The 12,808-nt window shown below is 43.6% G+C and overlaps 1 protein-coding gene across 1 annotated transcript in view; it reads left to right on the plus strand.

Annotated features, from left to right (window-relative positions):
- Nucleotides 1-12,808, plus strand: part of Dnah7 (dynein axonemal heavy chain 7) — a 194,700-nt gene that overhangs the window by 82,077 nt on the left and 99,815 nt on the right. The window contains exons 28-30 of the mRNA XM_075956368.1: nucleotides 4,759-4,971; nucleotides 6,899-6,997; nucleotides 10,584-10,832. Coding sequence (XP_075812483.1) covers nucleotides 4,759-4,971; nucleotides 6,899-6,997; nucleotides 10,584-10,832 — 561 coding nt within the window. The remainder of the gene's footprint in view (nucleotides 1-4,758; nucleotides 4,972-6,898; nucleotides 6,998-10,583; nucleotides 10,833-12,808) is intronic.

The following is a 12,808-nucleotide window of genomic DNA, read 5'->3' on the forward strand; positions in this document are numbered from 1 at the left end:
CATGAGGAACACCAAATTTTTATAGTTTTAAAATAGCATTGATTATAGCAAATGAACAAAGAGAGAAAAATACCAGTAACTCTTATTTTATTCTATCTTTCCAGTTTAATATGCATTTTTAAAGTGTTTAAATCCAACACTTGTGTATAGGTGGTGGGTTTTTTTTTAACTTAATTTAAATGCATGATGAACATGTCCCCGTATTTATAACCGTGACTCAGACTATAAGTTTGCTGCGTGGTCACACTGACGACATTTAGGCGGCTTTCAGTTCTTGCCTTACAGACAGGACCCCCGCAGGCTGCTCTTGAGTAAGGCTCGTCTCTATGGAAAGACACCCTGAGCTGAGTCAGCCACCTTCAGCACAGCGTGAAGCCGTCTGCCTCCTTTTCCACCCCCAGATCCTATTAATACACAGCCCTGTTCCTGCTTTGTTTTGTTTTGTTGGTTTGTTTTTTTTATAAGGGGCAAAACGTTGTCCTCGTTGAACAGAACAAAGCTCCCTCTTTAAAAACGTAACTTTTTAATTATTAGTAAATACCCTTTTTTCTCCTCGCATTTGTTCTCCTTTTCATAAACTCCCGGGTGAACTGCATGTTTATGGATCATGCATAAAGAACGGTGATTGCTGGAGAATAGTACATTAATACTTGTCGACCCCAAACCAGGTTTTCTGACTAATTCCTGTATGCCTTCCGCTGGTCGCCTGTGCGCAGGAACAGCTCCCCTATGATTCCAGTTGTCACCAAATATTTTGGCATTTCTATTTTATGCCCCCGCCCCCGTGTGCTAGATCAGACGATTTAACACTTTGCCTTAGTGAAGGAGAGAGTGATTTCAAAATGAGAATGGAGGGCTGGAGAGACTGTTCAGTGGGTAAAGGTGCCTGTCCCAAGCCAAGAACCCGAGATCGGGACCTTCTAGGAGAAGAGAGAGAGAGAACCGACTCCCCCAAGCTGAACTCTGACCTCCACAAGCAGGTTATAAGAGTACCTTCCCAATAAGTAAACATTCCCCGTTTTAAAGGAGGGGAGTGGTGAGTCCTTTATCTACGCAGGGCTCCGAGACTTCCCTTTGAAATAAAAGCTCTCTCCCCAGCTCTGTTCCACGGCTCCTGGTGGGTGTTCTTTTATTCAGTGGGACCAACCTGAATGCACAAATAGTCTTAAATACAGGAAGGCAAAATTCTGTGAGTAACTGGTCCTAAGGAGGCTGGCACACTTGGTTGGCTGGATGTCCCAATGACTGGTGTAGGCCGCCCCATGGCGTGTGTTGAAGTTATAGGCAGATACTTGCCCCATCTGGGGTGTTGCACTAAGCTCCCTGGCAGCTCCCTGACTTGGTGGCTGCTACTGTTCCTCCCTCTGTGCTGCCTTTGTTGCTGGCGTTGCTATAGAGACCTGTTTGCAAACACAGGAAAATTCCTAGCTGGGTGTGGTGGCCCAAGCCTGTAATCCAGCTTTTGGGAGGCTGAGAAAAAAGGATCAAGAATTCAAGGCCATTTTGGCTACTTCCTGAGACCTTGTCTCTGAAGAAACAAAAGGAATTCCCAAGTCTGAAATGAGCTTTGAATTCCTTAAAAGGAAAGGGAAAAAGGGAAGGAGGCAAGGAGGGAAGGAAGAAGTGCTGGGTTCCAGAAAGCATCTTTGCCAGTCCTCACTACCACCCTTGAACCCTCTGCGTCTTCATCAACCCTCTTCTGTGACTGACCTCGCGATTTCTGTGGACTTTGTGCTGTCCCTTTGGCACATCCTCTTCCCAGCCTTCCCAGCCTCTTCTCTTTTGTGTGCTATTACGGCAGCTCCTTTGGCACCAGTGCCTTCTGACCCGGATACTACCAGTGCAGTACTACCAACGTCTTCTCTCAAAAGAAATCCCTCATCTAATTCCAGATCAAAATGCTACTGGGGAGCTGGAGAGGTGGCTCGGGAGTTAAGAGCACATCCTGTTCTTGCAGAGGGCCGGAGTCTGTTTTCCAGGACTCTCGCTGGGTGGCTCATAAGCAGTGTACTATAGCTCCAAGAGGCCCAGTGTTTTCTTCTGGGCTCAGGAGGGACATGCACTTACTAATAGGTTTTCTGCCTCCTCCCCCCATAATAAGTTTCTCCGAGGACACAGTAAGCCAGATAAAGTCAAACTGAAAAAGTATAATAACAGGTATGTTGAGTAAAACAACTCCCAGACAACTCACTGGTCTCAGAGAATTAGGCCAGAGAGGTCATGCACCCAAGCCAGGGCAGGAAAGTTTTATAGGTTGTAGGTGAGGGGTGATGACGTGTCCACTACCAACTGGGTTTGTGCCCAAGTGTGGTCAAAAGCTGAATGCTTAGGCAGGGACTTGAGAGGAAGTTTCAGCAATCACCGAGAATGTGGAACTTGTCTTGAGTGCTTGTCCTTTGTTCTCTGCGTGGGCAGGGTTGGCAGAGAGACAGACATGGGGGGCAGTGTGGGGGCCAGCCAGAGGCTCCATACAAACACATATGCACAGACTCAGACGCAGGCACACACATCCATGTAATTAAAACGGAAAAATAAATCTTTAAGAATGCTGAGCTCTTTTTTGTCTACAAAATAAAGCAAATTTACTGCCATTTCCCCGTTTATCATGCCCTGTGTCTTTCTGCACACTGTTGCCTCTCCGGAATGTTCTCCTTGGCTTAGTTCTCCGTGACACGTTGAGCTAACAGGGGACTGCTTATCATACACAGAGTTCAGAGATGGTATGGGCTGTGTCCGGGACCCTCACAAGCCCACCTCTGTTAGTCCCTTGGAGATGCCTCTCCTGGGTCCCTCTTCCTCCTGGGCTGCTGGTGGCCAGCCCCACAGACTTCACAGTTGATGAACTCAGTCTGCCTGCATCAGCAGGGCTATCGGCTTCTTTGTTTTACAGTGTGCATTGTGCGCTGCTCCGTCTCCGGAAACTCTAGGCATCGAGCCTATGGCCACAGGCCACTTTTGTTCTCTCAAACATAAGTCAGACACCAGTCTCTATCCCTCCAAATTCAGGAATGCCTCCCAACTGCTCGTTGTACTTGGGGATGGTGTGGAGAGTTGCGGGTCTCAGTAACAGCGGCTCCCATCGAAGGGAATATTTTCACACATCCCCATTTCCTTACCCCCCAAACACTTTACCATCTACTAGAAATGAGAAGGTTCAATGTCTCTGGATGCCTCCTTTGTAAATTAGCATACACGATAGCTTACATATTTTGATAACTGATAAGCATTATTTTGTGTGGAAAGAATGCCATTGTAGCTCTCTTGTTACATCTGGATAAACCTGTAATTTCTTGAACACTTCCCCACTTCAGAGGAGCTATATTTTAGGTTAAAAATACTCTAAAGAACCGTTTCTCAAGATCGCTTCAGAATAGTTTTTAAATGGCGTGAGAAAGCCAGTAGCTTGGCATGTATGTGCCACGTACACAGCTCTTCAGAGAGGGTATAGTATGAGCTTCCCTTGCAGCATCTGAGGAAAACACCTCACTACACTCAACCAACATCAAGCTTGTTCAAGGACAGCATATCTGTGATTTGTCTTTCCAGGTTCTTAGAAATGGTAAAAACAAACAAACAAAACAAAACAACTTATTGCGCGAGGGTAGGTTTGTTTTTATTTTTGTTACATTGATATGCACACTCAAGGCCTGTAGTTCCCCTTACAGCGCCTTCTAGAAATGGAGTGGGCCTTGCAGGGCCTCAGCTCCATCAAGTGTTTCTGCTGAAATAAACACAGAGGATCGTACTCACATCGATGTCGACTGTGTGTTGCAGACATATTAGCACTGGTGTGTTAGCAAGTTCTTTGCCTCATTAATTCAAAAAAGTAATTGAGAGCCCACCACTTGGAAGGGTTGCCATAGGAATAACAAAGTTCTTCAGTAATTTTTTCTATTGGTATATAGTGGTCTAGAGTCAAAGTTATTGCTCAGCTACAGTTTTTTTTTTTACACTGTATATGTTTGCAAGAAAGTAATGCTTTAATTAAAATGTATTAAAGTGAGCCCTGATGGGCTAATATTAGAGCACTAGTGTTCGAAACGTAAATTTCACATTTATTCCCTAAAATCTGTTTATATTTTCTTACCATCACATGGCATTTAGCTGTTGAATAGCATTTAAAATTACGAGTATAAATGGCCTTTATAACTTACAGAATTATTGATCTTTACCGTCATCATCCAGGACTTTGCGGTGTTCTCTGCGCTGTGTGTCCAGCGTTTGCCGAAGGGCTGGTCAGGTTTGCACAGGCTCAGCACTCAGAGTCAGGGCCCTGGCTGTCTCAGAACACCTCCTTTCCTTAACACAGTCTCGTGGCTGAGGCAGCTGAACACCTCTGGCCTGTCTGTGAGGCAGCTGGAGCCCTCAAGAGCCCTCGGGAAGCCAGGCTCCAGCAGCTGAGCTCTGTCTCAGCCTGGGGGGAGAGACCTGGTCTGCTCGCATCCTAGCGGGCTGATGTTCTCCTTCCCATAAAATGCTGCTCTCCATGAAGATCGCAGAAAAACTGATTCTGGACAGTCAGAAAGTGCAGGTTTATCCAAAGGCATGTGTATTACATATGTCTTAATGGAACACCAGATTTTAATTACTTCATCTATATGGCCTGAATATGGTGGTTAATGTGTTTTAAATAACAAACATTATTAACAAGTATGAAATTACTGTAGAAAAGCAATTAAGAACCATAGCACTTCATTAAACAAGAGCAGGATTGCTTTTTTTTGACGCCCTCTGAAAGGCCTTTCTTACGTCCCCTAGGCTCTCTTTCGGACAGTGGCAATGATGGTCCCTGACTATGCCATGATTGCTGAGATCGTCCTGTACTCCTGTGGCTTTGTCACCGCTCGGCCGCTGTCTATAAAAATTGTGGCTACATACCGCCTGTGCTCAGAGCAACTGTCCTCTCAACACCACTATGACTACGGGATGCGAGCCGTGAAGTCCGTGCTCACCGCTGCTGGCAACCTGAAGGTAGAACCAAGAACCCTGACTCACTACATTCCTAGCCGTAAATTTTAGAACTGACCGTCTTCACAAGAGTTCTAGGTTGGATTCACAATTAGCTGAAAAAAAATTTAAGTAAATAACATTGAAAATAAAATTTTATAATGTTTTATGAAACTGCACACAGGTAATTCTTAGTGTTTGAGCTCAACTATATGGAGTTAGTAATAGCCAAACAACAGTCACTTGCGATCAAGAAATGTTTTGAAGGTTTTCTATTTATGTAACATGCAGGGAATAGTGCATAAATGAATAACTATATGTAAAACCCTAAGCATCGTTGCTTATGTAATTGCCAATTGCAATCACCTGTGAACTATTTATAATAGTTCTCTGTATATAAATATATATAATAATAATAGTGATAAAATATTTGCATTTTAAAATTGTGTGTAAATACATGAAAACAGCAGATAATTCAGGACATGGCTGACTTCTCTCTAAAAGTAGAACCATGAAATAGAGCTACATATTAGTTCTTTATGAAGCCAAGATAAGTTATTGTTCAAAACAAATCCCAAAAATGTGACCTTGGAGTTTACAAAATGTTTATGTGCACAATTTGTGGAAGATACAAATTTTAAAATACATCCCACATGATTGGAAACAATGGCTTGCATTTTTATCCTCTCTCAATGCTAATCAAGACCTCTGATATATAGTGGCAATATAATATTTCATATTAGCCTAACATAACTTCAAGTTATTGTTTGTTGCAATAAACACAAGTGCCCGGAAGCAACAATTTGTACTGCCCTGGCTTGTCAGGATTACTTTGTAGCCAGATAATGGGAGAGATAATGCATTGTCCTAGTGCAGGTCCTTGCCGGAATCTTGACTGCAACTGAGCTATAAAAGTTGGGCTGCAAATGAATCCCGAAAATGAAACCTATCACTCTTTGTTACAAGCTCGTTTAGAATTGCGGGGTGGTTTGCTTGAATATTTTCAAGTTTCTTTCTGTTCTACCAAGAGACAATTTAAGCATTTGCTTCAAAACAATAGCCTCTCGAATAAATAAAAATGGATTCTGACACTTCAGAATTCACTATCTCTTTTATTGCTCACCAACATAGTCCCAATGGATGAACAAGGCTAACCTTGACCTCTGGGAGTTCTGGAGGCCCAGAGGCTGGGATTGACAGCCAGTCAGGCACTTAAGGTCACCACCCACTTGATAAAGAAAAGGCTTGTGTTCTCCCCTACCTGTCTCTGTGTGTGTCTCCTTTTTTGGTAGAAATTTTTGTGAAAAACAAGAGAATATTCTAGGAAACAAAAAACACAGGAGAACTTCTGAATTAGATGTTAAGTAAGTATTGGGTTTCAGAAATAATCTCAGGCTAGATTTTGGGGGGCGCTAATTATGTGAATCATAATGTAGGCACGAGGAACAAGTCTGGAGTTCCAACAGAGTTTCAGTCAATATTGGGTATGCACAGACATTCAGAGTTTACGGTTTCTCACGGACTCTTTAGTTGGCAGGGTCGTACCCTCGCCACCTCCGCTACGGAGCTTGATAACAGGCAGCCGGTAGGTAGCCAGCAGGCCCCGGGACACTCATCTCAGCCACCCCACTCACGACATTCCTCATTCTGATTTTCACAAAACCAGCCCACTGGGGGTCTTGAACAAGCAAGTTCTACCAATGAGGAGGCGGTGACCAATAAGGAGGTTCTCAAGGTATTGCATTCCTGGTCACCAATCCTTCATCACCATAGCCATGGGAATGCCGTCAGTGCTGGCGACAGGAGGGCCAATGAGTTTAAACAGCAGTTTCTGTAATGAAAACACGAGCCGTATTTTGTTCAGATCGTTCACACTCATGGTGCATTTGCATACAGATCGACCCGAAAAGGTGTCCGTGACAGAAATCCTCATTCCTCTATTTTCTTTTAGCTAAAGTACCCGAATGAAAACGAAGAGATTTTGCTACTTAGATCTATTATTGATGTCAATCTGCCGAAGTTTTTATCCCACGACTTGCCGCTCTTTGAGGTGAGAGCCCTTATATTCCCGCGTGCTGGGACTCTCCCAGGGGTGCAGTCAGCGCCCCGGAGTCTGCACAGCTCTCCACAGGAACATCAGTCAAGGAAAGCAGGGGGGTGTTCAGAGGAATGTGGACCAGCCCTGCTGGTACTTGAAGTGTGTTTACCTGGGGTGGTTGCTCCTGATACTTTTAGCCACGTAATATTTTTATGTTCTTCTTTACTACACAAGAATGACGAACATACAAAAGTTATGAAATATTTGCCATAAATTCCATGAGAATGTAGACTCTAGGTTGCAAAGTTCTTTGGCTAGCACATCACTGAATCCTTAGTACTTGGTAAAATAAGAATTAAATTCCCTTAAAAGAATACAGGAACTTTTATGAAATTGTATATTCAGGATGATTTTTCATAAGCAACAAATTTGAAAAGCTTGCTATATTTTAAGATTAGATGGTCGACTGTTGGGGGGAGGGTGCACGCCTTTAATCCCAGCACTCAGGAGGCAGAGGCAGGCGGATCTCTGTGAGTTCGAGGCCAGCCTGGTCTACAGAGTGAGTTTCAGGACAGGCTCCAAAGCTACAAAGAAATCTTATCTCAAAATACCAAAAATAAATAAATAAATAGATAAATAAATAAAATAATATTAGATTAAGAAAAGTTAGAAAACAGTTAATTTCTATAATCAATCTGTATCATTTTCTTTGTCTGCAAGAGTCTATAGGAACATTGGCTCCTTCTAAATGGTAGTTGCTAGTTCCCTGTGTGTAAAGGTTGAAGGAACCATGACAGGAAGATAAAAAAAAGCTTCCACAAGTTGCTCCCATAGCAACCACGTTACATCACTTTGAAAGGAACTCTCCTTAGTGTTTAGACTTGGCAGTGCACATATCTTAATGGAACAAACCAACAGGGGAAGATTTCAAATGTTCCCCCTAAAGTCTCCCCCCCCCCCCAATCCCCTTGGTGCTGGAACATGGAACAGATTTTGCAGGAACAAAAGCTGCATTTTCTACCAGAAGGTGGGAGTGTGTGTCATGGGATGTGTTCACATCTGGCAGTGTTTCTGTGGAACAAATGTTTAGACAGCACTCTCTCAAGTAGAAGATGCTTGACAATTTCCTGCATCACACAGCTCCGTGTCCTGTGAGACACACTCCCACCTACACACAACACCAGACGTCTCCAGAGCTCTCTCACAGAGACAAGCAGAGGGATGGGTATGTCTAGTCTTTACCCAACAGGAGAGTCTAGGCTATTTTTTGGTTTTGGTTGTAAAGCACTAGATAACAAAAGTTTCCGAGTTGTCTTCTTCTTCTAGGGATGTGCTCATAGTACTTGATCACGGTCATGTGAATGGTAACGTTATGTAGAGACCATTACATATAGACAGAGTTTCTGTCCCATCTGGTCCCACAGGCATTCATTCCCAAAGAAACACACAGAGGCTTATATTATATTATAAACTGTTTGGCCTATTTGCTCGGGCTTATTAGTAACTAGCTCTTGCAACTTAAATTAACCCATAATTCTTGCCTATTTTTAGCCATGAGGCTTGGTACCTTTTATCAGTGAGGCATTTTCATCTTGCTTGCCCTTTCCCCTTCCCAGAATTCTCCTAGTTTTGCTGCCCACCCATACTTTCTGCCTAACCACTGGCCAATTAGTGCTTTATTAAACCAGTTCAAGTGACAAATCTTTACAGGGTACACAAGCATTATCCCACAACAATTGCATTTCACTATCATTCATTCTTTACCATGTATGTCATTTACCATGACATACTGTGTGAGTGTGTGTGTGTGTGTGTGTGTGTGTGTGTGTGTGTGTATACACATGCCAGGGATCTACACTAAAGTATAACCCCAGCCTGGACCAAGCACTGCTGGCACAAGTATCATGTGTGTGATGCCAGCTTGGGTCACATGGCAAATTACAGGCCAGTCTGATACACAAGCAAAAGCCTTCCCATCTATATCTCCTGTTCCAAATGGCAATCGGGAGCAAGTGGTGTCATCACCCCATTGTATGATAAAGACACACAGGACAAACAGCCTGTGTGTGTGGCGTGTGCCTGAGGGCAGGGACTCTAGCCAGCCAGGCTGCACTCTCAATCCGTCTCTGCATAGCTGCCTTTGCTCCAAGGGAATTTACTGAATTAGATGAAGGAGTGACTAAATTGGCAGCTCAAATTTTAAAGTGTAACTCAAGCATATATGTAAGTGCCTCTGAAATTTCACTTTCACATCCAGATTTTAAAAAATAGTCATTTCTCACACAAGTTGAGGAGTTTATAAAATAGGTTTACAAGTTTATAAAGGTTGTTTCTTAGACCTTATAATTAGCTTTTTGTATTCATAAGCACTACATGAGGAATGACAAATCTTGCCAAATGCACCTTATGTGACTGGGTTAGCTTCCTAAGGTGGCTAAGGGGATGTCCTGCAAATTTGCAACACAACGCACTTGCTTGCTTCCAGTTCTGAAGCAAGAAGCGTGAAAGGAGAGTGTAGAGACCGAAAGGCATTGTCTCAGTTCCTGTTCTATAGCTGTGAAGAGATACCGTGACCACAGCAAATCTCATAAAGAAAGCATTTAACTGAGGCTGGCTTACAGTTCTGAGGCTTAGTCCATGATTGTCTTGGCAGGAAACACGGCGACATGCAAGCAGACATGGTGCTAGAGACGGCTGAGAGTTTTACATTCAGATCCTTAGGCAGCAGGAAGAGAGAGTGATGCTGGGCCTGGCTTGAGCGTTTGAAACCTCCAATCCCAGCACCAGTGACACACTTCCTCCAACAAGACCACACCTTCTAATAGTGCCCCTCCTTAGGAGCGTTGGGGCCCTTTTTCTTTCAAACCACCACAGACATTTTTAGGGATTCTTTCCAGTTGTTCCTAGCCCCTGATAGCTCCCTGCAATTCTGGATGTTACCTGTCTGTGGTGGCTTTATGCTAATTTCATGTGAGTCCATTGTCTCATGGCCTTCTTCACTGTGCCCAAGTATTTGCGTATCTGTCTTTTCTATCTCTCAGACAGATAGCATCTTTCTTACCTAGTGTGATGTCTTAACCATCTACATGTGAAACACAACTTTTCATAGAAGTCTTGTTCTGAGGCCCTGGGTAAACTCAAACAACCCATATAATACATGTATGTACTAAAATTATGTCTGAACTGACTCTTGTATATGTAGGCAGCCTGGATCATAGCCGACTTTTCAAGATCTAGTTCTATAAAAGATACTATCTTTACTGACTTGGCTTTGGTTTAGGTCCCTGGATACCTGGTGCTCATGTGTGAGCAGGTCAATTCACGGGCTGCTGGTTCTCTTCTGGTGACATATTTGCCGCTTTTCACCAATACAGCAGTTCATAAGGTCAATAACCACATCATTTAAGGCTTCCAATTTTTAAATTATTTCACAAAACTTCAGGATATAAATTTTCTACCAGAAGACAAAGACTCGAACTGTTTAAGTAACCTCAGTCCCATCTATATTAAATGCAGATTTATAGTTGACTAATATAATACTATCTGCTTATGTCTTTGGACATAATATATGCAATGTAAAATTCCCACCCACTATCAGGGAATTACTTCGGATTTGTTTCCTGGGGTGAAGTTACCAAAGCCAGACTACAATGATCTGCTGGCGGCCATCAAAGACAACTGCGCCGAAATGAATCTGCAAATGACCAAATTCTTCTCCGAGAAGATCCTCCAGATCTACGAGATGATGATCGTGCGCCACGGCTTCATGATTGTTGGAGAACCGTTCGGAGGGAAGACCAGTGCCTACCGTGTTCTAGCTGGAGCCTTAGGTGACATCTGCGAAAAGGTACTCGTGCCGTTAATGCATTCACTGGTCGGCGATTAGCTTTGTGCTAGAGCAGACACGTGGCTACTTTGAAATTTACTTTCCATGGGGGCCGTGTAAAAATTACTACAAAGAGGAAATGAATCACAGATGATATAATGAGAAGGGAACAGCTGGAGAGATGGCTCAGTGGTTAAGAGCACTGACTGCTCTTCCAAAGGTCCTGAGTTCAATTCCCAGCAACCACATGGTGGCTCACAACCATCTTAGTGAGATCTGGTGCCCTCTTCTGGCCTGCAGGGGAGATACGGGAGAATTTGACAGGAGGAGATGGATGTGTATATGATCATATTTCATTGCGCATGTGTATAAAATTCTCAAGAATAAAAACTTTTTTAAAAATTAGAAGGGCAAAATAAAGCAAGCAGTGAGTCCAACAACGCATGATGAGTGTGCCACAAGTCTGCCATTCAGTCCTGGATTGTTTTTTCAGTTAAAGGCAGCTCATTTTTTGTTTAATTAGTTTTAAATTGCATGTGCATAAGTGTGTGTATGGAGTATACATACATGCATGACTACTCACATTTTTTTCGAATCGTATTTTATTATTTATTTATTTGCATGTGTGTGTGTGTGTGTGTGTGTGTGTGTGTGTGTGTGTGTGCGCGTGCGCGTGTGTGCTTGGTACCCTTAAGGGTGGAAAAAAAAGGGCGGCTGATTTCCCCAAGTTAGATTTGCTGGTGCTTGTGAGTCATAACACATGGGGACTGGGCACCAAACCCCAACCCTCTGCGAGAACAGCAGGCTCTTAGCTGCTGAGGAGTCTGCAGTCTCTTTGAGATGCTACACAAATGGGACTCCGGAGCAGCTTTGCTCCTTGCTCCTTCCCTCCATCCTCTTGAGCCCTGCAGGACTCTTACGTCGTACTTCAGTGTGCGGAGCCCCAACGGGGCCTCTGATCATGACATCTTCACTGTGGAGTCTCTCTTCCAACGCACTTGTTGGAAGAACATATTTCTTGTTGCAAGAAAATATTTACTTGCCTTGTTTACCTTGGGTTTGCTCTGTCTCGTTTTCTTAACGTCATCTCTGTGTCCTCCCCGGGTGCTGGTAGCTCCAGCTGCATTCTTAAGACACAGTTTTCATTTCTGTAGGTTGATGGCCTTGACGTTTAACCTTTTTGTTTACAATTTTTTTTTCTCCCACCCCCTCCCACTCACCCTCTGGCTTGTTTACAATTTTTATACAATATATTTTGATGATGTTTTCTCTCCTCTGGCTCCTCCCAAATCCTTCCCATTTTCCTATGCACACAACTTCATCATCTCTCTCTCTCTCAAAAAGAAAAAAATCCCAAAATGAAAACCAAAACAAGAAAAAATGTAATACAAAAAAATACCAAAACAAAATCAAACAAACAAACCCACAAAACATAACAACAAAACCGAAACAAAACAAAAGCAAACAACAACAATATGGAGTTCATTTTGTGCCTGAGGGTGCGGTTCACATACCCAGTGACAAGCATCGCTTTGCCAGCAGATATCAACTACAAACAGCTTCTCCGTCCGGGATGGGAGCCCACGGCCGCGTCTATTTTAGAGGGGAAATCCAAGCAGACTCACATGTAGCGTCATAAATTGACTCCCTGCTTCTTTCTTCCGCCCCCGCTTCTGTTCTCGTGGTTCCTCTCTTCGTTTTCCTTTCCTCTTGTTCCTCCCTCCCCACTCTGCCTTCTTCTCTTACCTTCCCCGCGTTTGACTTGCTTGTGGTTTGCTCGTGCTATTGTTTCGTTGTTCCGCCATCTAGTTGGTTTTCCGCCACACACAAAACTCAAGGCTCTAACAGAACCAGGCACCGCTGAAGGGCTGACGGGCGGGCAGGTACGAGCATGTCCTCTGGTCTCCTGTGAGGTCCGAATGGTTCTTCCATCCTCCGGAAACCGCAAGAACGAGATGACCGCTTCTTCAGCTCCTCACTGGCCTCTGGGCTAGACT

This window comes from Microtus pennsylvanicus, chromosome 22 (genome assembly GCF_037038515.1).
Source record: "Microtus pennsylvanicus isolate mMicPen1 chromosome 22, mMicPen1.hap1, whole genome shotgun sequence".
NCBI lineage: Eukaryota > Metazoa > Chordata > Mammalia > Rodentia > Cricetidae > Microtus > Microtus pennsylvanicus.